General features: G+C 31.6%; 1 protein-coding gene across 9 annotated transcripts in view; it reads right to left on the reverse strand.

Annotated features, from left to right (window-relative positions):
* LOC148602769 (transient receptor potential cation channel subfamily M member-like 2) overlaps positions 1 to 25,276 on the reverse strand; it is a 48,628-nt gene that overhangs the window by 5,217 nt on the left and 18,135 nt on the right. For 4 of the 9 annotated variants that reach the window (XR_015916893.1, XM_088553763.1, XM_088553762.1 and 1 more), the window contains exons 16-22: positions 23,277 to 23,408; positions 17,546 to 17,800; positions 16,697 to 16,871; positions 15,572 to 15,737; positions 12,079 to 12,248; positions 10,773 to 10,865; positions 10,186 to 10,233 (exon numbers count right to left, since the gene is read on the reverse strand). Coding sequence is in view for 5 of the 9 variants with exons in the window: in XM_088553763.1 (XP_088409889.1) it covers positions 10,186 to 10,233; positions 10,773 to 10,865; positions 12,079 to 12,248; positions 15,572 to 15,737; positions 16,697 to 16,871; positions 17,546 to 17,800; positions 23,277 to 23,408 (1,039 nt within the window). In the remaining 4 variants the exon portion in view is untranslated. Of the gene's footprint in view, positions 1 to 6,009; positions 10,492 to 10,772; positions 10,866 to 12,078; positions 12,249 to 15,571; positions 15,738 to 16,696; positions 16,872 to 17,545; positions 17,801 to 23,276; positions 23,409 to 25,276 lie in introns of those variants that run through there. The other 5 variants (XR_015916895.1, XR_015916894.1, XM_088553764.1 and 2 more) reach the window with 4 other exon arrangements.

Below are 25,276 nucleotides of genomic sequence, written 5' to 3' on the forward strand. Positions count from 1 at the left end.
AACAAAGGATTTTAATATTTTGTTCAAAACCATAAATACATGATATATACAAATGAATCAACAAAATGAATTATACATGTATTCACAGAAGTGATGCTTGCTATGGAATAAAATAGATTTTGCCCTGTTCCAGTGTTCATCACTGGCATGTCAATGAATCTGGTTTTGATAGACCTGTTTCCATTTGTCAAAATGAGAACAAGAGTAGCGAAGAACTTTTTGGCACCCCTACCAATGCTGCTTTCATCACATAAAATACTGAATGGTTTCTGTTTACAGTTTTCAATCACTGTACGATTGTAGCCTCAAGACTTGGTACGATAACCTGCTTTATGATTCAGGAACATTTAGTCCTTTTATATTAAAATTTCTCTGATTTTTTTTTGTCAGTGATTTTTTTTTCACAAAGTCAGTAAAATGATCAGCCACACGAAACGGCAACTAGTGTTCGGCCACAAATTCATAAATCTTGACATAACTATCTATTCGACATTGCAAATCACGCTATTTGTCGAAATGAACGAAGATAGTCCTAGAGAGACTCTTACGTCGATCAGCTGTTCCAAGCGTTTTGACGATAAACCAACGCGGTTGTTGACAAAAACAAAAATGGCGGACAAAAATTGACGAACATTTGATAAATTCAATTACGGGAGGTATTTACGGGAGGACATCTTGTAACATCCCACAAAAAAAAAACAGGAGGGTTAATACCTATGGTCTTGAGACACTGCGGCGAACATATAGTCTTGCTAGTTTTAAAACTCCTTAACCTTTTAGATTTAAAAAAAAACTTTTTTATAACTGATTTTTTATCATGATAGGTTGATACTTGGGAACCTTACTGAATATTAACATGATTTTAGACAGAATGTTTAGTTATCAAAGAAGAATATTCAATGCCTTACCCTACAATCATTAAAACAGTAAAAGCGACTGCATGGTGAACTTTTCTTTCAACCAGTTTGTGTGAAAAGTCAAGATGAAGAAAAACGATCATTTCTTCCACTACCGTTTGTCAACAAAGGTATAGATGCAATTAATTTGGCTAACATACTCCATCACAAAAACGTTATCAACAAAATTCCCTCATATTTCAAAGACAAATCCATACCAATTATTTCATATTCCTATACTTCACCTGTCGCATCCAAAATTTTCAATTATAAAAGGCTTTTGCAGAACCTCGAGATTGAGGACTTCAAAGCTAAACCACCTGACTCTTCTTGCAAAACCTCTCCATTCAAATATGGTCCTTCTGGTCACGTCGTTACGGGAGATTTAACCATTATCGAAAACAAATCTCTGCGTAATATCCTTTCTAAAGGTCCCAAGTACCGTGAACCGCGCTCCATAAATTGGAATTATAACTTTAAAGTTCTTATGGATGCCGTCGAGGACTATGCAAGAAAATGGATAAAACGAGAACAAGAAGACATTGATTCTCTGTCAGAGTGGTTAAAGGCCGTGAGGTCTTTAATTTTGACACGAATGGAAGTTTTAAGTAGGTCAATGAGTGCCAAGGCTACATCAGTTTTCAAAGACCCCGATGTAGCAAAAACATTGTCTACTATACATGACAAATATGTTGTCGTAACAGCAGACAAAGCCCAAAACAACATTGTTTTTGTCTGCAAAACGTTTTATATCCAATGTTTATTATCAGAGGTAGACGAAGAAAATAATAGCAGTGATAAGACCTACACTGCTACCACTCTCTCCAAAAAAGAGATTGTGGAAAACCATAAATCTGTGCTATCCTCTTTTGGTATCTCTACCAAGGACGATGATTGTGATTTACCGTCTATGTACTGGACTCCTAAACTTCACAAAAATCCATACAAACAACGTTTCATAGCTGTAACTGCAAAATGTACCACCAAACCTCTTTCAAAACTTTTAACTTCCATACTCACAACTGTCAAAGAGGGTCTACAGTCCTACCACAATACTTGTTACTCCCGTAGTGGTATTAATTCAATGTGGATCCTGAAAAGTTCGAAAGATCTTTTGGAGACAATCAGTTCAAGACTATTATCTGAATATAATAGCTTTAAAACCTATTATTTTTCAACACTGTATACTTCTATTCCCCTCTACTCAGTTAAAATCCCGACTTAAAAACATTATACATCGTTGTTTTTCCAAAAAGATGGTACACCTAGATACAAATATATAGTTCTTGGTAGAGATTCTAGATCTAATGAAGAAATTTGATAGACCCATCTGATTTTGTTTGAAAAAATGTGCTTTATAGACTGTATCACCGGATAAATCTGGGTGGGCTACATCATTCTTAATCAAGATACTGCAAGCGCTATTATAAATCTATGACAAAGTTTTTTAACTGTAAAAAAAAAACTTTAAAAATGTTTTTAGAAGTTTTAGTGATATCGATACCCTTTTTGCAAGAACTTTATTGTGTTCATTAAAATCTGGCACTTTATTACAAATACGATGAAGACGGACCAGTTGAGAAATATGATTACAATAGGATAATACTTTAGGAAGATCACCATCTAGAAATGGGAAATTAACAAAAGGAAAACCATAATCATCTTTATGTCATAAATTGTAGTTTGAAGGTTGCCATTTTCTAGTGTAATATTTAAACGAAGAAATAGTGTTCGTACACTGTTACTATTCGACTTAATCAGTTTAAGTTCTTTTGGATAAACAATGATGTATTTATTCCGAAATGGATTGAGAACCATATTTTTCAAATGACCATTAATAAGTTTAACATGTGGCAGCGCTGAGGATTGAAATTTTATTATTATCAACAGAATCATAATAATCCTGAAGTGCCTATTGAAATGTTGCAAATAAACCTGTAATGGTTCATCATGTGAATCCCCTCATTTGGTAAACGGAATAAAGTCACAAGATGAAAAAAAAGTTATAGGGAAAAACACAAGAAAAAAGCCATAGCAAAAAAAGGTCACAGCATTTGCTGATAAAGTCTCCAAACATTGATATGTTACAAAGCTTGAAATCATAATTCATAAAAACACCCTACATCCAAGTAGGTACGGGCTCCACGTTGTCTCATAATCAATTTCATCGCAGTTTGTGATGGATATTCATTCAAATAAAATTAGCGGGAAAATTCAAACTGATAAAAAGTGTCTATTTTGAATAATCTTATACGTATGACTTAGAAGTAATTTTTTAAGCCGAAATTGGTTTTATTTAAGAACAATTAAAACGTAGAAATGAATATTCTGTTAAAACAGATTTTGAATCTGATTGCACTTTTTTTTCTTTTTTTTTATTTAAACACTTGTGAAAAGGTGAAACGAAACAAAAGTTGTAAATATATTGTTTACTTCTTGATCTACAGATCATATCTCTGAAATAAGTACTAAAGGTTAAGATCAAGTTTAAATTTTTAAGAAAAACAATTATAAATTATATGGCAAATAAATAATTATGATTCCTTTTTTAAAATAATTTGATATTTGCATTTTGAATAACGATGGCAGTGTTTTATTTTGCGAACTTTAACCATGGCAATGTAATGTATAATCAAACAATACTTACAATTAAAGTTACTGTTGGAAAAAAAAGAGGACCATGTGACAAACCGATCAACGCTCTTCCAGTATTACAAAAGCGTTGCGCTTCTACATATGCGTTTACATAAAGAAACACAATCCATGTATCTGGGCACTTCTATACAAACATCTATCATATTGATGTCTTTATTTGATGTATTCGTGATCACCTTCCTGAGCTTCTGGGTAATTGAAAAAAACGTTACACGATAGTTTACATAACGTTTTTTCTGATATCTTATTGAATATTTATAAGGATTAAATTTAACATTAAATACCCGATTATTAAAACGGAAAACTTTAGATTTGCCCTTTTTGTTTCTTCAAAAAACAATAAAGAATGCAAATTATCCAACACAGTCGTTACAGATTTAATATTCAATTATGAATTAATAGAAACCATATTATATCTAAACTTCAAGCACTTTTAAGGTATCTGAAATATTATCCTAAACAACGAAAGACCAGTTTCAGAAACATTTATTTTCAAAATCCTTTAAACGAGTTAATGTAGGCTACACCCGAAAACTTCACGTATGACCCGCAGGAATATTCTCTTTCCCCATCCGAATTCATTGCAATCGAAGGGGACACTAATCGTATATCTAAAAAATTTATAAGGTATTGTACAAAAAGAAGATACATAGAGACGAGTTGATATCCTCTAATTAGTCAAACTCAAAACTAAGCGGCAAAACGATATTTTTTTTCTTTTTTTGTTTAAGGAGGTAGACCAAAGGTAAGGGACACCATTTTTTGGTAATATAAGACGCAGGTGCAGGGTGATATCGGAAGATCATAAATCAAAATAAAAGTTTTCTTAGACGGTGGCTTATTAATTTTGATAATGTAATTTTCACGGGAGTTGTGTTATGCATTAGTCTGGGGTAATTGATATTAAAAAAAAAACATTTAGTATATTAGTTACGACGCTATATATATATTTCAAAACTAGGTGTATCGTGGATTTGATATGGTAATTGAGCTGTAGGTGCTCCAGAAACTTTAAAGTTTGCTTCATCAGCCCAAAGTGTTTATAATACTTTTGTATTATATCGTCCATTGTTAACATTTGTATTTTTAGACTTCGATAGGTACATTTTTTTTAAGAGCAGTATTGATTTCAACAGTTGTGTTGGGTGATTTTATTGGACGCTTCTGTCTTAAGGTCGATAAATTGAATTTCAACTCAAACATTTAGACACAGGAAAGTCAACTAGCAGTTTATAGTTCAAAATTACAATTATGCAGGGTGTTGGACAGTTTTGTGTTAATTCATCTTGGTGCTTTGGTTAATCGATACGAATCTGAATATCACACCAATGTAAGTATTTTACACCAAGCTTATGTTTAGGTACATTCACGCCGATCTCCGTTCTTTCTTTTTATCTTATCCCTATCATTGTAATTTGACTCTTTCGGATGGTTCAAATTCAAACAATTGAAATGAATTGATTCATTACATGAGTACTTTGATTTATATGTATATGTACACTGATGAGTTACAGAGACCGTTCGTGTTTTGTTGATACATCTAGTTACTGGGGTTGTTTTACAATTGTTTGGATGTTTGAAGAATTACGAAACCTTTGAAATTTGTGTGTGATCAGCCTTGAAATAATTTTAAAATCTGTTTACGTATTCCCGTGTTTTAATGTTTTAGTGTTTTCGTACATATGTCATATACTTCTAATTTGTGACCAAAACTTTAAGACTTAGAGAGAGAAGTAAATTGCTCCTTTAATCAACTTCAACAGTACTTTTGGAAACGACCCTTTCTAAGGTTTATTTAGGGGGATAGAGGTGTAGATCAGGGATTTGGGACTGGACATTTTTAATGGAAACGATTGTGAAATTTTTTTTTCTTTTTTTGTTTTTGTATTTATTGATTTGAAAAATATACTAAATTTTATTCCAAATTAAAGTTTAAATGTTAAAGAATTTAAAAATATAAAATATTGTTTGATAATGTACATATTTGATACGAAATAAATATCAAATGGTAATTCTATGGGAGTGGGGATATTTTTCTTGAAAATGTGAATGGAAGATGGGAACGATGAAAAATGGGGATGAGGATGATGGGAAATTGGGAATGATATATGGTATAAATGGGAAGTTCATACTATTCATTGTATTATTTTTACCCCGTGTTAGGGAGGTAGACGTAGGTTCAAGGGCATAACTTTTACAAATAATTGGTATGCTTGTGTAAATAATTGTACAGAAATATCACGTAAGCATCTAAGTAACTTCGACTGATGTCATTCTGTTTCAAATGGATGCTCGAAGGCTTTGATAAAATTGATTATGAAACAAACAAGTGACTGATTTATTTTAAGAATTATATCCCTTGGCTTGGGTCTATCCACTTAAGACTGGCATAATTGAGTAAATAACAACTATTTTAAACCTGCACTATATTTTGAAATAATAAAGAAGAAGAAACTACTTTTTCATAAAGTTGCAATCAGTTTTATTTACAAACACATAGGCACTGTTTTATCGTGATCTTAAAATGTTACAAAAATCACTAAATAAAATGTTTGTTTTCTGATTTACACTTGAGTTAGCGCCCATGTTCAGTTATCTCCACTTAAGAACAGGTGCCAGTAGTACTCAAGCCCAGCTAAGAATCATTCAAAATGTGATTCATGGTTGGAAAGCCCACATATTTTTGGTTTTGATATTTAGTTTGAAATTCTAAATTAAAAAGAAATTAATATGTGGTTTTCCATAGAATCTGTGCTGTTAGGAATTCAAAAATGTATAGAATGTACAGTAAAATTCACAATTAAGGACGATAACTCTCTAAATTCATTAGAAATTGTTGGATTTTCAATGTGGATTATCTCTAAGAGCAGACAGGTTGGGATGAATAATTACATATTTCATCATATAAACCTATAAAGCAACAAAATAACAAAAATAAAAATATGTAGCCTTTTTTGAGGTGTATCACATTTAGCAGAATGTGCATGTGTCTTACAAAGACTACTTTTTAATTGATATTTAGCTAAACTTTAATTCATAAAAATAGCAAGTATATGAAGTGCATGTTATTGTGAAATAGTCTGTGTCTTCATGCATTGACCTTAAAACCGTTATTTTAACGTGTCATTTGTATCTGCTCATCGTTTTACCGGCTTCTATTCTCTGTTTTACCATACAGAAATTATCAAAATTCAGGAATATGAAATTTAATAAGATTATTGAATATAAATTACACCCATCAATCCGTACAAATTAGTTTTGGCTACATATAAATATGCAATCACCAACATATTACTTTTAAATATTAGTACCCTGGTAAAATTGAAACGTTGACAGTATGTGAAATGTAGACATCTCAAATACATTTAGGACAATTCAGTGATGAGTAATTACCGTTCTGCATCTCATTCTTTCTGTGATAGACTAAACCACCGCTGTACCTCTGCGTATTATGATGGTTTATTATTTTTGTTTTCTATTTCGTTTTCTATTACTGTTTGCCTTTATGTGCTGGAGTCTATAAGGGAAACTTATGTGCTGTACCTGTGTATAATGTGGTTTTTGGGTTAGTTGTAACCTGCCCTACGGTGTAAGGGTTTCTACGTCGTTCATTGAAGACTCGTGGCCTTAAGCTCACATTTTTCATTCCGGCGGAGTTTTCTCTTTGAAATATTTACCATGCCCATCCTTGTTATATTGTCGACGTTATTAAGAGAACAGTTGCATTTGAAATCGTAAAATCTTTTAAAGCCAGGGCACGAAATTGGTTAGGTAGTATATATATCCCAATTAATAATGAGACAACACTAATAAAAGTGTGATATATCAACAAACAAAATGTAATTATTTTATATAAGTTACAGCTCATTATTAGATACAGTGACTTCCTACTCACACCATATACCATCTTCCCATTGTCCCCATTCCCTGTTGACTTTTCCCTTGTCCCCATTCCCCGTTGAAAAATCTTCATCCTCCATAGAATTCCCACTACATATTTCGTATCGGATATGTACATCATCAAATTAAATTTTATGTGTTTAAAATTCCTTTACATTTTTACCATTATTTCTAATAAAACTTAATACATTTTTCTTATCAATGAATACTTGAAAATCCAACTCCCCCCATTCAAAATGCCCAGCCCCGTTGCCCGTTCCCCATGTAACATAGAACAGGACGTACGTTTTCTTTTCCTTATAAGTACTGTATACTATGAAATTATCAGCCCTATCCATGAATACTCCACAAAACCGTCTAAAACATGCAAGTTTTAAAGACCCTTTATATGAATTTAAATGTCAATTATACCTTGGTGAACAAAACACCTGTTTAAGGAGGTAGACTAAGGGTAAGGGACACAACTCTTACAAATCATTGGAATGTTTGATTTCATCATTTTACATCAATTTCATTAAGCATCGAAAAAACTTGAACTGATTTCATTCTATTTCAAAGGAAAGCCTAAAAAGCTTAGGAGGAAATGAATATGGTACAAACATATCACTGATTGAAAGAGTTATGTCTCACCTTAGGTCTACCTTCTTAAACCGAACCAATTATAAGGTCAACAAGAGGCTAGGTTCAAACGTGCTTACTGCATAAACATTTATCACGTAAAACACGTTATGCTAGCAATACTTAGGGTAACGGACACAACTCTTACTCTTGTATTCAGCATTTGATATAAATTTCATGTAAGCATCAAAGTAAATTGGATTAATTTTATTCTGTTTTAATGAAAGCTTAAAAGGCTTTGGTGAAATTGAATATGATACAAACATATCACTGATTCCAAGAGTTATGTCCCTTTTCCTAGGTCTACCATCTTGAAACTCAATTCTGTAGAACCATTAATTGGCCCAATGTTTAGCATAATGGCTTATAACCAAATATTAAAAACATTATCAAGATTAAAATTGAAATAAAATAAAGAAAAAAATCAATCACACGAAAATAAATCTGGTATAAAGAGCATGTCTTATTTATACAACTATGACATTGAAATGCTAGAAACATATTTTGTTCTCTTAAAGTATAAACGTATAGAACAAAAAAAAATAAATCATTTTATCGGGTATGTGATACACAAAAGTGTAGGTATTAATCTTTCTATACCCAAGAGATTTTCTAGACATAGGCTTCCCATACAACCTGTATTTTTCCTAAACACTCAACACATGCTCTATGTCCTTGCTGACGTCAAAAGTATGTGGGAATAAAAAGAAAAAAATGTTTCCAAAATAATCATTCAAATTCAAATTATGTTTTTCATGGTTTGTATATTTATGTGGCTAAGTATTGACCCAGTCTACTTTTCAAGCAGATTCTGTGTTTTCTCCTTTTTTTAAAAGTTTCATCAAAATTTGCTTGAAGAACACTTTTCTGACATTCTTTCCTATTTCAAAAAGAAAAAAAAGGACAATCACTTTTTCTTACAATATTAAAAAAACAAAAACACCCATTTGTTTTCTATAGAACATTTTTCCGCAAATAATACCCACTTAAAAAAAAACGTTATCAAAATGGTTTTAATTTTCTCACACATCGTTTTATGCAATATATGGATGGTGGAGGATATAATGATGTTAAACCTTAGTTCTTCCATTAGTAAAAATGGTAATGTGATAATAAGACGTGAAAAAAGAAGACACACAATGTAAACTTTCTAGGTTTTACGTAGGTATAAAACGATCGGATCTTTAAAATGAAGATTTCTGCATTACATGGTCCTCTTACAATTTAATATAAAAAAATAATTAATATGCAAATTGGAAAACATAGTTCAACAACGCATTAGCTTAAATAATGAAACTGTCAAATAATCAAATAATGTATCCTGTAGTTTCCCAATAAATTTAAAAACTATCGAAATTTTATATTTCAAATAGGCAGCTTAATCAAACTCTAGAACACTCTAGCAATGTGCATGCAAAGTACAAACTAGCATTTCACAGGTTATACCTTTAGCATTACTCGCTCAATACTTAAAAAAAGAAAATAAGATGTCAATGACAATGTTGATATTAAAAGGAAAAGCTCCTGGACAAATATAAAGCAGGAGATGCAGTATGATTGCCAATGAATTAGTCATCCAGCGAAAAAAACACCAAGTTTCATTGATAGGCAAACCATACCATAAAGCAAGCTCAGTAAGGCTCCAAAACCTATTCGTGCTACCTTATCTAAAGAAATAACGTAAAACGAATAAAAATGAACAAAAATAAACAACAAAAACCATTAAACTACAGGTTTCTGGCTTGGGAGAGGCACATGAATTAAACACGACATATTTGTGCGCTCTCAACCGTCCCCTAAATTGGGACATTTCAAGAACACATAACATGACAAGCTAAAAAGAAGACAAAAATACACAGCAGCTTCAACCCAATCGAAATGTCACCGTTTACCTTGAACAACATTAGATATACGTTATATATGAAGAGTACACATGAGGTTCTTTATATTATATTTATATTTGAGGCATTAATACCTACAGGCCAAATAAAATTAATAAGTAGCTTCTCATCCCATCCAGCCCCTAAAACATTTACAACAGTACAAATTAGGCGGAAATTTCAAGACCAGGATCTTTGTGTCAATATCTAATATTGACAAACTATAAAGCACAAACCTTTTATTTCTGGATGACTAAAACAGTGCTTCTCTGAATCTGACATGACTACGGAATTATAAATTATATTTATGTCAAATAGCTAAGATAAAACTTACAAATATATGAATCAGAAATGAAATTTAAAAAATAATAAATCCTCCCACCCATACCATATTTGTAAAGGTTGGATGAGAATCTCTCATTTAGGTTTTTCTTTGCCTTATAAAATATTTTCAACGTAGTTACTCATGTCATGAAGTTTGGACGTCTGCTTAGTGTTTTCCTTTGCTTTTTGCAAGAGACGATAATTCAATTGCTTGAAGCCTGGAACAAAAAGGTACACAGAATTTAAAGTATTTTAATTGTTCGTGAATGTTGCGAATGTCATAAACGCAGTGATATTTAATGTTTTTATTTTTATAAATGCTACAGTAGGCATCTGGTCAAGTACTTTTTGTGCAAGTTCACGTATTTTGGTTTTCAATAAAGAGATAAACAGCTTGATGAACTGTACTTAACATATTTAAAATCGAAGCAAGCAAGTGGTTAAAATGATCATTCTAAATTGTATATGTAATAGGTATGTGGCTAAAACTAGTACTAACCATTCTGTTCTAAATAGTTCAACACTGTTGTTTGTAGAGCCTCGGTTTCACGATCCATCAATTCCTTTTTATTTTCATTTGATAATCTGATTTCTTTAAAAAAAAATGGTATAATCAATACTGTCAGAGGATTGGGGTTATGTGATGGAATCTGTTTTCGCAGACATAAATAACATAAAATCCTTAAGTTAATGTGAAGCACATGATACCAATAAAAGAAATAATCGCGATTCCGAAGGAGTAAACGAGAAAGAAAATCTTGCATAGTACAAGAAAAAACCTAATGTAAAAGGTAAAATCCATGATTCCTTCAATCTTCTGTAAACAGGAAAAGACCATCTTTGAATTAAATTGGGTTCTTATTCATGTAAACCAAAATTGATAACCTTTAATGCAAAGTGCCTTTTTCGCAAATTGCACAAGACTTTCTTTAATTGATCATTTTTAAAAAAAAACTAACGTATAAAGCCATTTTGCAGAATTATTGTAATTGAAGAAATAGTGATGATAATTATCAGACTTTATTAATATTACTCGTTGTTCAGGTAGCTCATGAAGTCATTTAATTGATTTTGCATTGACCGTTTACGGTAGATCAGTATATAAACATAGAATCTTCCGTTAATATTGTTGTTTTTTTGTTTTTTGTTTTTTTGTTTTTTTGTTTTTTTGTTTTGTTTTTTTTTCTAGTCATCAAATTATGCCTTCTCGTCAAATTTTTAATTACACAAATGAAATAGGGAAATATTGAAAAAGGTTTTTTTATCGGTAACACGAACACCTTTTGGCAGTAGCCATTTCCTCACATTCACACCAGTCTTCCAGCTGCAAATGCCGTCGTGTAAAGACTGGCTCAAATTATAAGGAACAAATTTGTACATTCTTGGACATCCTAACTAATTGCTTATCTACTGTGAAAGTTCTTTTCTTCCTTGAGTACCAATTTTCGTGGAATTCGTTGGTAAGGTATACCAAGAAATTTGATTCCAAACGAAAAGGATTATTTTCTTTAAATTGTATGACAGGATCATCAAAACCACAAATTAAAACACGAAAGTTTATACCCACGAATATAAATACTTTCACAGTACTTTCATTTTACAATACTTAGAGGCGTCACAGCTCAATTGGTCATGGTGGCGCTCCTAGGCACGGAAAATTAAAATTCCCTTATTATGAATTGCGATTAATTAGTAAAAAATATTAATTTAACGAATATTTGACAGGTTTGTTTTAATATTTATGACATGAACTGTAAGGTAGCCTTCTTTTGTAATTCTTCCATTAAAATGCTATAAAGACTTACTGAATTCGTTTTCTTTCTCCCGACAGCATAGTGTAATCATTTTATACAACATATTTATCACATTAAATGGAGCTATTAGAGTGGGCATATTGCTGTATTCATACACCAAAAAGTAGTTATGAAATTTGGCAACTTTTCCTGCTTTACGTTGGACTTTGAGAAATGTATACCTGAAAAAAAAAGTTTTAAAGTCCAATACAAAACGATGTTCATGATCAGTTTCACTCAAGTATTTAACAATTCCATTCGATTTGAAATAATCCAAATGTATGTTAACATTACAGTAATTTCTCGTATAAACACCTTTCTAAAGACCATATATATATATATCAAACCTCATTTTCATATTCAGTTCCGGAAAGATTAAAAGAATAAAACTATACGTTCTTGAATTATGAACAGCCTAACATCTGATATCTTCAATATATCTTATGTATCTTACATCTTATATCTTACTGTTTTGACTACTGATTTTACCATTTCCGGATTTTACTTTCTATCCGGAAGCAATTTGATGCTGCTTGATTGTATTACAATATACTGAAAACATTTAAGGTAATAGAAGTGGGAGCTTCAGCACGCTCCAGTGCTTTGTTTAACACTAAATTGTATTCGGAATACCTTGTTTAACACTAAACTTTATTTGGAATGCCTTGTTCAGGACCAGTACCAATGCATTTGTTTCCAACATTACCAGTTTTTGCCTTGATATTGCCGTTTGTTCACCTTTTTACTATTATTTAGAGTTAAAAATAGTTTTTTGTTTTGTTATAACCCTTGACATGCACGTACTTTGAGTAAGTACACACTGACCCTGCCCAGATAATTACGAAAGGTCTTGATAAAATATTATGATAATAGGTGTGGTGTAAATGTCAAAGAAACAACAACCACATCGGGGTGAAAACATCGGCCCAAAACATATCTCTTACAATTTGCATCTTGTTGAACTTTCAACGAAATGAATGAATAATCAAGGGAACCAAGATTCTAGTGGTTATCAAAAGAATGCAATCAAGTGGCAAAGACCAGACAGGGAAAAATCATTGATAAAATAATAATTTAATAATCGTTGTCTTAAAAAATTAGATGGTCATGACTTTTGTTTTACTTGCAAATCGACAATGGTACCAGTTAAGAGTCCAAATGAAACCTGTCCAAGCCGAACACCTTTTGGACTTTACAAAATAAATAATTTGGTTGAGACAAGTGGTCCGTTTACTAATGTTCAAAACACGTTTTATGTGACTCCACTTTTAGTGGAATCTGAAAATTCTTTACTTTTCTCATTTCAGAGAACCTGAAAACCATCTCACGTGAATTCATCATGGTAACATAGTGCATTGTAAACGACGTCTGTTCAATATAAGTGTTTGAAGTACATGAAAAAGCACAGAAAATGGGAAAGAACTCCATTACAAGAAAACTATAATATATCACAAAAATGGTTATATTTACAGTGCTATTGATTTCATATGGCTAAACTATTTTGGTTGATATCCACTTACTATTAAAAGGCAAATAAAATAACATTATTTGAATTTTAATTATAATCCATCGATTTCCATATATCTCTATAAATAACCCGGAGACCCTATATTCTTTTCTCTTCAATGTTGTAATTTCAAGTCTGTAAAACATATTAATGTATAACAAAAAAAAATAAATTTGGTGATGTTTAATGATATTAATTTATATGTTAATATTTAGGCTATTTCGCCTCAATAGTAGGGAAAAACGAAATTTTACCAAATACAAGTTGTAGGTTATATTATTTTTTATTTTCCTTCAAAATTTAGTGTATGATTAACAAATTATTACAATAAAAGCGTTTGTAAATGGTTTCAATTTGCATATATTCTGCATATTTAATCCACAATATAAAATTATAATTCATTTTTAAGACAAAATTCCCTCAAATTGCGCCCACATTTTAAAGAAAATATTCTTGGTGAAGGGTCTTTTCTTTTAAATTTGGGATAGGTAATAAGATGTACAACGTATACGAAAATATAGAGGTGCTTTAATGATGGAACCACCTTCAATGAATATTAAGAGTTTATGTAGTTTTTGTATTTTCTAGGTTTTGTTTAAACAGGATTTACTTTATTAATCATAATGACAACACTGCATATTTATATTACCGGGTATTTGAAATATAAATGTTGAACATTTCCATGGTAAAGGGAATAACTCAAATTAGTGAAGATACTTTATGCGCATGTGTAGAAATTTGATGTTTTCGATTGAAAACTCTGAAATACTTGCTGCTATATTATTAAATTCGACATCTAAGTACAGCTCTGCCTTAAACCCAGGCAGAAGCATTTAAGGAGTGATTCATTTAATATACCAAATATTTTTTTATTGCAAATCCTTCTGTAAGCTCTCTAGAAATTGATTAAGAAATATAAATGCTTATAAAAGTAATCCACTGGAGATATTAGAACTTAAAATTTGGTTATGTTCTACTACAGAAAAAGTACGAAAAATCTTTCTGCCAGAATTTTAACACTATAACCAGTCAAAAATTATTTCACGATATGTAGCAGATCCACAGACATGACCATAGGATGAGTTATTTTTAGGACCTAACAAATGTATTTATAAAATTTCGTTGATTATCTGAAGAAATGATGAATCACTACATACCTGTTTTATAGGAAGATCCATACTTATATACTAATACTGCATTGGATTATTCGAATAAAATTTATGTACAATGAAAACAGGTTAAATAAAAGGAAAAACATTTGAACGGGTTTTGTTCAGTTTAGACAGGATTTGGTTAACCAAGGTTTAACAGAGTTATCAAGGAAATAGCGGTAATCAAAAGAATGTAATCCAGGGACAAAGACCAGACATGGAAAACAGACATTCACAACAAAGAACATAAAGTAACTAAAATCAATCTGCGTAGTTTCGGCAAGCTCTGGCATAACATATGAGTTGTGATATGAACACTCCATACGTAGGAGCCGAAGGGATGTTGCCACAGATGAAAGGAAAGTTAACAATTCTGAATGAAAAGTCATCACGTTTGTCGTAAAGTTTGGTCAATAGTTTTCCTTTACCATCGATTTCTAAGTGTAGGTCAAGATATGAGGCTGACTTCACAGTGTCTGTAGTATCCTTTATCTCAAGTTCTTTTGGGCAGATGCGATGTATCAAATTCCCGAAATTAGGATTGTTTAAAGATAATACGTCATCTATATAGCGGAAACTGAGATTGAAGGATCTAGCCAAACGATATTCTTTCTTTCTGATCAGATCAGCTATAAAGTCAGCCTCATAAGAGTGAAGGAATAGGTCAGCAAGTAAAGGAGCACAATTTGTTCCCATTAAATATTGGTTAAAAGGCACTGTTTAAAATAGGTTTTCGGATTATTGACGGTCCGGTTAAGACTGATTTCGCTGTACTTCAGTATCCATTTTATAGTTTAATTGTTTGGGAATGTAACGAAAATCAAAGTATTCGGGGGAAAAAACTTACGAAAACATTGCTATTAAAACATTAACAAGGATGATATTCAACAGAACAAGATAAACAGCTGCTATCATGGTAACCATATCAAAGACAACAGGACAGGCAGGCAGAGTACCGTTTCCAGATAGAACCGGATCATACGTGCAATCTCCGGGAGGGTCTGGTTCTCTTCCTATAATAACGTGTATAAAAAGCTTATCATGCAGCTTGATATGTTAGGGAAAATCGACCTCTATAAACGTTTTTCATTGTAATTGTAATCAACTATTATGCAAAATTATTTTCTGGTAGTATTTTCATTCAAAGTTGTTTTAAATCAAAACAATAGTCCTTTTATTTTAGCTTATAATGTTTTTATTAGTATGTTAAAATTATAAGAAATATAAAAAAACACATGCATTATAAAATTTAATTGCTTGTGTCTATCGTTGAATGAAGTTCATATTAATTGGTGAATAGTAAGATAATTAATTAGAAAGAGTTTAAGTTTAATGCGTTCTTGGAACCAGTGATTATACTTTGATATTCATAAACAATTGTTTTTTTTTATTTCCATTAATTGTTGCTATTTTCAACATAAAATTCAAATTTTTTGAACGGCGGATTTATATGAACATTGTGACTTTTAGGCCGGAGAAAGTCCGAAGGTGAAATAGCCAAATTTATGTACATGTAAAAGTGGGAATTATCGAATATTTTGAAACAAGGAACATAAGGTAAATCACTGCTATCTATATGATAAATATTCAGAATTGTAAAGAGGTAGACCTAGGGTCAGGGCACAACTCCTACAAATCATTTGAACGTTTGTTTGCAGGATTTAACATCATAATCATCAAAGTAACTTGGATGGTTTTCATTCTGTTTCAAATGAAAACTTGATATGCTCTGGTGAAATTGAATATGATGCAAACATATAACAGATTTCAAGAGTTGTCCCTTATCCTAGATTTACTTTTTTAAAAGTTACAAGTAGTAGACTATCAGTTAAAGATTTAAAGGAAAAACAGAGGTAGAGGCTTTAAAGCTTTGAAATAACAAATTAACAAATTAAATTTTCGCATTCGCACATGACACGATATATTAGGGTAATCGAAAGTAATAAAAAGTTAAATCAAATATTATGTTTACCTCTGATATAATCTAAAAATAATTCTCCGTGAAGCTGCCAGTACGGATAGAATACTATTTTCTTCACTGTTGCCCAATTAAATATAGAGTTTGGATATATATTTGCAGTGTATGCAATTCCAACACTTATGACAACCACCGCAAAAATTATAAATAGGAAGACTAAATCTCTAAGCTACAAGTACAATAGGTATTACTGTAAAGACAATTTTAAATGTTCATTCAACTCAAATAGACGCTCGTTATCGTAAAAAAGCTTATTTCACTGAATTTTTAGCTAACAGAAATTCAGTTTATGAAATACCAGTCCACATAAAATTCAGACACTGCCTATGGTAAGGTGATTCATGGTGTAGAATAACCCATTGATCAGACGATGATTTTTTGGTCTACATATACTATATTTTTATATGGCAATAGTCCTTTTTGTGTTTAATTCTGTACTTTTGAGAAAACTGCACTTTCGCATCCCAATAAAATCAACCAAATCACACTAAATCAAGAACGATAACTTTTCCAATGCGCTAATTTCATGTACAATCTACATAATTTTTTTCTCAAAAAGCGTAACCCACAATTGCAAAACTAAGACTGGTTAAGTGATCTGATAATGGTGTCTGAAGAAAAAATAAAACTGAATTGGTGGGTTTTTGACGTACATGAATCACCTCTTGTCTGATTTTTATAAAGACTGATACTTAATATACAATACCGAAATGTAAAAAGTGTAACTGCTAATGTTTAATTGAAACATATTTATGATATTAAAGAAAGCAAGTGATATGTGGTCTTTATTTTGAAAATTGTAACAGATTAGGATATTACGGTAAGATCTTCTAAAATAATTACCATCTTGCCGATCATAACAACTTTTGGGCCAATGTGTCTGTGTACAAAAAGGAATCTCATGCTATTCCACCAAAATATAACAACTGTAATACTGTAGGAGTATCGAGCCCATCTGAACATACTCGTTGGTAATGAAATTCTGGCCACAATTGAAAGCATAAGCATTACATACGCAAATGCATCAAACTTATTCCCAGCCCTGGAAAACCACAACTTTATTTTACTCAATGGTGATGGCTGATCTTCTTCAATCACCTGCAATGATTTATGTGTTGCACAACTAAAATACAACTAATAAAATATTGGAAATATCAGTTCTCTATTCTAAAATATGTTAGCTCCATGTTCATACCACAGCTTTTTTCCATAAGGAACAAAAAAAGAAGTATTGAAAACTAGTTACCAACCCCCGAATTTTACGAAAATGAAAATTATTCAAAATCAAATTAATGAATTTCACATTAACTCATCACATCTTTTTATTGTAAAAGATAATTTGAGTGAAATCTTCAGTTGTCCACTTTTATTTTCTGTGTGTCGGTTACAATTTATGCCAGATGATTTCATCAAAAGGGCAGAAAGAAGTTAAATAATTAATGAAAGGTCAGGGAATCTCGTTCTCCGTCGCGTGATAACTTTATCAATAAACTGACTATTTAACAAATTATTTCTTTAATTGCAGGTTTCTGATAATACGTGGTGTTCCACATTGCTGATTAGTTCTGGATTGACCTAGAGCATGTAAGTTTGAGATGACAAGTACAGAGTGCATTCCTTAATCGACAAATGTAAGTATGATATTCTTTTCTTATGAATCTTTTGTCAAATTGGTGTAGGGACCATACAAAAAAGGGTCCGTAGATGCAAGAGTAGGGTAAAAAGCGCTCGGTGATATATCTGGTCAAAATTTTGAACTACAGCGTTGTAGAATTTAAAAATAAAAAACAAAACTTATGCGATACGACCATGAAGGCGTTTGTTTGAAAAACGTGACTTTTCTCTTGAAATAGTCACACTGGCAAACTAGCATATACAGTAGGCCATAATAATAATGGCCATTAATAAAAAAAACCCTAGAATCTCATCATAATTAGAAACTAATCGACTTAATTTTCACGACTGCCTTGATTTGTCTCGACTCTAATTTTCAGAAGTATTTCGTGCCTTGTCTGGACCAAGTTTAACTGTTATTCATTTATTTCTGATTTGTAAAAAAAGAAAATGGATTTTGGCTATTATTTCTTTGGAATATGGTTTCAAAATGAAGAAAAAACTGATACAGGTGTAGTATTAACGCGTCAAAATGCTTAAAAGCTCCTTATTGCATTAACAGGGGCGAACTAACCAAGCACAAATCTACTCAGGGTGAACATGAAATTGGGGTAAAATGATTCGATACCTCATTTTACTACAATATATTGGAAAAAGTAATCATGGAAACCATGGTTATAGCGGTAATCAAAAGAATGCAATCCAGGGACAAAGACCAGAAATGGAAAACAGACATACACAACAAAGAACACAAAGTAACTAAAATCATACATAAAAAGTAACAAAAGCAAATGAGCAACTCGGACTCATATAAAAACTGGGAGCATGGACTAGGTGCACCAGTAAGGTAAGCGTCCTCTGCTTTTCTAGAAATACCCACCGAGTTGCTCATAAAAAGTCAAGTCCGTGGTAGACAACCGAGGAAAGGAAAACTGTGACCCGTTGAATAAATCAGTTTTCATGGTGCAGATGGAAACCGTTAATATACATTTTAATGGCCTTTGTTTCCCTTGAATTTTGTTATATACCTACATGTATTGATTGATTACAGTACCTGCATATGTGTATTTTTTTCAGATTTAAGTCAATTCACATGAAACTGATCTTTGTTAGTGCAGTTCTGATGCTCGACAAATAAAGTATTTAAGGAGGAAGACTTATGGTATAACTCTTGAAATCAGTGATATGTTTGCATTATATTGCATTTCAACCAAGCCTATCAAACTTTAATTTGAAACAGAAGGAAATCAGTCCAAGTTACTTTGATGCTTAAATGAAATTGATGTAAAATGCTTTATACCAATGTTCGCTAGGTCTGTCTGCTAAATCGGGCTTTACTTATAATTTCATTTCAAAAGTAAAATTGACTAGCTTTTATTTAGTGAACAGTTATATGTCAGGATCGATACTATACAAATCCATGCCAACGGACACGTACAAACGAACATAAAACTTCTTGCTATTTCAATCAGACAGAAACCTACCCGAGTTAAATTATCTCCCATTTCATTGTGATTTTCGTCTGTCGGGAAGGAAATGGCTGCGATAGGCCGTTGTTGTTTCTGACACGGAAAATGATCGAATATGAACGACATTCACGTGTCGATGGTATATGAGTGGCCGAAAGTGCTTTCTACATGCATGGTGAACATGAAACGACAAGTGTAGATCATGTCATTTGCTTGACAGATCTGTAAAACGATGATTTCTTAGGATGAATGAGTTGTGAAAAATTCTTATATTGGTGGTAAACGGTGGTGCCCTGACGAAATTTCTTGTATCAAATTGGATCATGCGTTTTAATTTAATGATAAGTATTTCTAGTTTCCTAGAGTAAAAACTAAGAATTATTTCCTCCGAAATCGCATATGGCAGTACTTCCTTTAAACTTAAAATTTTACCGGGGAAGACACAAGACACGTACATTATTCAGTAAAAAAAGGCTCAAAGGTTGTAATGTAGAACGCACATGTACTGTCCTATAGCTTCATTATTGATTTCAATCATCGTACTGCAATCATGTCGATCTTAAAATTATTCAAGATTAGAGTAGAATAGCTATTGAATAATTCTTATATACTCACAAGATGACAAGTTACCGATTTTGCCATTTTTGGAATAGGTTCTATATTATGCTAAGACGCTATATATATTATATTCCGAGCACATGACAATTAGAAAGCTAGTTAAAATTCGTCACAAGGTTTTGTTATAGGCACCATGTTTATAAGCAAAGAAAGGCCAGGTCGTATGGTCTCTTTGAATTTTATGATTTTTATCTCGTCTATTTATTGAAAAGACAATTATAATCTGACAATAATGTCTAAGCACACGACCCGCCGCCTGGAAGATTAAATGGTCGGGGTCTTTACTAGTGAACTAAACATATTATTTCAAAGTTTAATTTTGAACTAGCAATTTTTTTCTTAAAGTGCATCCACATAGCACAGGCACTTATTTCTATCAATATACACAAATACTCTGTGAAGATTTTTTCCCAGGATACATGTACAAATGTACGTGTGGATAGTGATAGAAACAAGACTTAGTGCATGCGACCCGTACCTACAATTTATTTTTTATTTAACAAATATGATGAGCCATTGAAAATGATTATTTTCAGTTCCTTAGTACTTCTTAAATATTAAACATAGTACATGTACACTGCAACAACTGAAAAGTATTCTTTTCAGGTTTACAAGTAGTAAATTTCTCTATTTCCTTAATGTTACATTTATAATCTGACAATTACTTTTCCGTAATTATAGGTTATTCATATCTGTTATCTTGGTAGCATTTACATGTAGCTATACTTTTACATGTCTGTTTTCATGACATATACACATATATATTTATAGTAACTGTTAACTACTTTATTTAAATATACATACATGTGTACTATTGTTATAAATACAGTCAGTATTACTATATAATGCCATTGTTATTTTACAGGGAAAGTACAGATAAGTGTGATAGAACAGCTTATGTCGGATTATATCAACATGTGTTTGTACCTAGATGAATAGCAATAGAGGGAACATATTTATCAAATATGCGAAGTCAAGGACTGTTTGGAACAAATAAATGTTTAAACAACGAAATAAATCAATATTTATTTATCACACTTTACTTCTTTGATTCCCGCTATTCCTGGTTTAGTTACTATTAACAAAACGACAAATTCAGAGTTGTATCAAACTTGAATGTTCTGTTAATACTTATCTATATTGTTGAGGGGTCTACCTTTACGGTCGTGTCAAACTGCAATCCGGGAAGATTTACATTCCTTGTTGAATTAAAATTGGTTAGTATTAGGTTGCATCATATACTTGCCATATATATGAGGTGCGAGATGCATGCTTTGAGCTTAACGAAAAGATTCATGTCTACTCTAGATTAGGTTGGTATTAATAAAATTTTAAAATAGGGTAAAGAAAGGTTTGTATTAATTTTGGGTTTTGGAGGAATGTCGCGTAGTCCTCTGACTAACCAAAATTATGTCGCCATCGGGATGTTTCTCGGTGTTGCGTCCTGCACAGTTTGTGCATATGTCTAGTGTAATTGCCTTTTCTATTGAAAAAAAATCTGCATAGTTTTAAATTTCGAAATTATAGAATAAGAGACAGTGTGATTGTTACATAAACATAAGAAATTCGGGAATGGAAGCGTGAGAAAGAAATTAAAAGTAAAACGTAAAACTGAATTCATAAGACAAAATGCATGGAACGACTTTAAACAAACATAAAAAAAAACAAAATCTAACGCCGTGGATACAAAACCTAATCATTAACTCACATACTAAGTGCTGTTTAACTGACAATTCAACAGATTTCAAGAGAATAACGATAAAATAGATTTTTAGTCAGTTTGCATATTTTTACGGAGATGTCCCGACTCACTTAACAATTTTTTTCTATAATTATTACAGGTAGAAAAAATCCCAAATTAGCATGTTGGTAGATACACGTTTGACGGACTTGTGTATTTTTTCCTGTTTTCTTTTTTTATTATTTATTTTTTTATTTTTTATTTTTTTTTATTTTATTTTTTTTTTTATTTTATTTTATTTTTTTTTTGTGATCAAACACAAAGTGTGATCCAATTTTGATTAAATGAAGATCAAGGCTTTATCTTAGTATTATTTGATACAGTTTTTGTTGATAATTTAATGTTTAATAATTATATTCATAATCTAAATTGGAAATGATAGCTTTTTTGTCTAAAAGTAACTTTTAAGATCATTAACAACGGCAATAATCAACATGATTCACTTTTCCGCCTCATCTAAACGAGAGTGCTACTTCTATTGTTCTCGCCGCGGTAGGTTTCTGTCTGCAATCTTATCCTTTGTAAGTACATGTAATACGTCATTTAATTGGTCAATCCGTGATCTATGAATTAATTTCTGTATCTTTAATTAGCCTCCGTACCCTATAGTTGGCACCTGATAACCCGCAGAAGATAGAAAAATTCGTAAAATAATTCATATATGATGGCGTTTAAAATACATTAACAAAAATTAATTATCAATAGCTAACAGTATTTATAATTAATTTTTCGTTATTAATGGGTTAGCAGGCGTTATCCGTGGGCTAGCGAGTGTTATCTATGGGTAAGCGGACTGCTAACCCATATATATGGCGAAATGTAATTATCGATATTGTGAGTTACGGTTTGTCAACCCATAAATAACTGTTCGTGATACTCATGTGTTTGTTTAATTTGGCATCGTCTACAGAGAAAATGCACAACATTGTTTTCTTCAACAACAGGCTTTTGTTCAATATTATGTCAAATTAATATATTTGTTCACATCAATTAGGTGCTGCACTTTAGCTCGTTTCTAGATACACATGCTTATCTGTGTTTGGAAAGAAATTTGTGGATATTTACCTCATACATGTAATTGTCAACACCAAAAAATCAAATCCTATTGAACTCCTGTAAAAAATATAACTACCTGACGGAATTCCTCTAACAAAAACGCAGCAGTCCAGAACATCACAATTTTTTCAAGAAATGAAACTCCGCCATCATGGAGATCAGTTATGATCATTATGCTGAATGTCATCAAGTAAACTGCATAAAAACTCTGTGACGCAGAAAATAAGAAACTGTATACTTTAATTTTTCAGGACGTTTATGTTGATATGAATATTATTTATGTGGTTTGCAGGCTCACATAAAAATAACGTACAAGGCCTTAATTTAACGAGCTTTGCTTGCAATTTAAATCCCTTTTTCTTTTTTGTTTACTAGACGCTGCGCCCAAGAAAGCTAAGGTGTTCATCAAGTTTAAGAGTAATCAAGGGAACTAAGGTTATTGCGGTAATCAGAAGAGTGCAATCAAGGGACAAAGACCATGCATGGAAAACAGACATACACAACAAGGAACACAAAGTAACTAAAATCTTACAAACAAAGCAACAAAAGCAAATGAGCAAAGTGGTTTTGATTAGTTTTCTCTAAGTAAACCATGCTTGAGTAGTTTAAACTTATATCATATATTCACCTCAAATGTGACTAAAAGCAGGTCAAAAGTGTGCTTAACATGACGTATATTAATCTCGTACACAAACCGACAAACTTTGGCACATTACTCATGTATGTTATCGAATTATAAAACAGATGGCTGTCACATTAAACACATATGTATAAAATTTGAATTTTAAGATAGTGATAATCATACTTGTAGTGCCAAATTACCCAATTCAGTATACAAAAACCTAGTAATATTGACGAACTGGCTGAGAGTATGATAATTCAATGCCTCCTTTATTAAATTGTAAAACAGAAGGTATTTTACACCTCATTTTCGCTGCATAATGTATATCAGAATTTCGCCCCTTGTTTTTTTATTAAATTGTTATAATCTTTTACTTTGACAGATCCTTGCAAAATTACAATTATTGTTACAAACATAACTACTCAAACTGAAGTTTTATATTTGATAGATCAATTTTACGTGTGTTTTAGTTTTGATATTTACTCGAAATCTGGTATCATAATAAAAGTGTAATCTCCAGTCTGTTATTTAGTTGAAAACATGTAGGTACCGCCAAATTTACAAGGGAATGTGATAGACCGTAAAATTCAATTGCAACCATGGATATTGTACTTCTAACAGTTTCGTAAATTACGATTTTAATCAAACATTTAGAAAAATCTGTACTGCAAATAGTATAGTAAACTTCAAATACAAGAACATATTTAGAAGACATCATTTTTGATTTTTTAATATTTTAAGTTTTATCAAAATGATGTTTATTTGTTATTGTATATCTTAAATATACTTTTTAAGTATATTTTCGTATGTGAGGAGCATTTTGTTTTCTTCTTTTTATGACAAGATTTTGATCTCATTCTTAGCTATTGACATCACTTGGCGTCCGTCGTCGTCCGTCGTGGTTAGCAATTTTTCTAAACTCTTCTCTGACTCTATTTGACCAATTAAAACTTGATATAAATGTTTCTTGGGTTATTTTGCATAGAAGTAGAAATTTTTGATTCGTTGAATGTTACTAAAAATAGAACATATGGGTCAGACATAAGTATTTTGCATATATATCAAAAATAAGTTCAACACGTTGAAATCTATCTGTGCTCCAATATTTGTTTTAATTTGTTATTCATGTTGGCCCTTTTTCAACGTTTTTATATTTGCTCTTTTGAATATTATTTCTTTAAAAAATCTTCGCTGACATTTCTTTACTAATTTGGTATGAATGTTCCTTAATTCTTGTTTTTTTGCATCGAACTAAAGTGGAGATGTTTGATCCGTTGAAAAATAAGGCCGCTGTTACTAAAAATAAAACAAAGGAGTCAGTCAGAAGATTTTCTCATAAATCTCCAAAATCATTAGGTTAAACTAAATTCATTCAATTGCCGAAATTATCCTTAGGCCAAATAAAAAAAAATAAGTGTGTTTCCGGTTTCCCGACCGACCCTATTTTTTTAAAG

Source organism: Perna viridis, chromosome 11 (assembly GCF_037379345.1).
Source record: "Perna viridis isolate PV_CMFRI_1.1 ecotype Kerala chromosome 11, ASM3737934v1, whole genome shotgun sequence".
In the NCBI taxonomy this organism is placed as follows: Eukaryota; Metazoa; Mollusca; class Bivalvia; order Mytilida; family Mytilidae; genus Perna; species Perna viridis.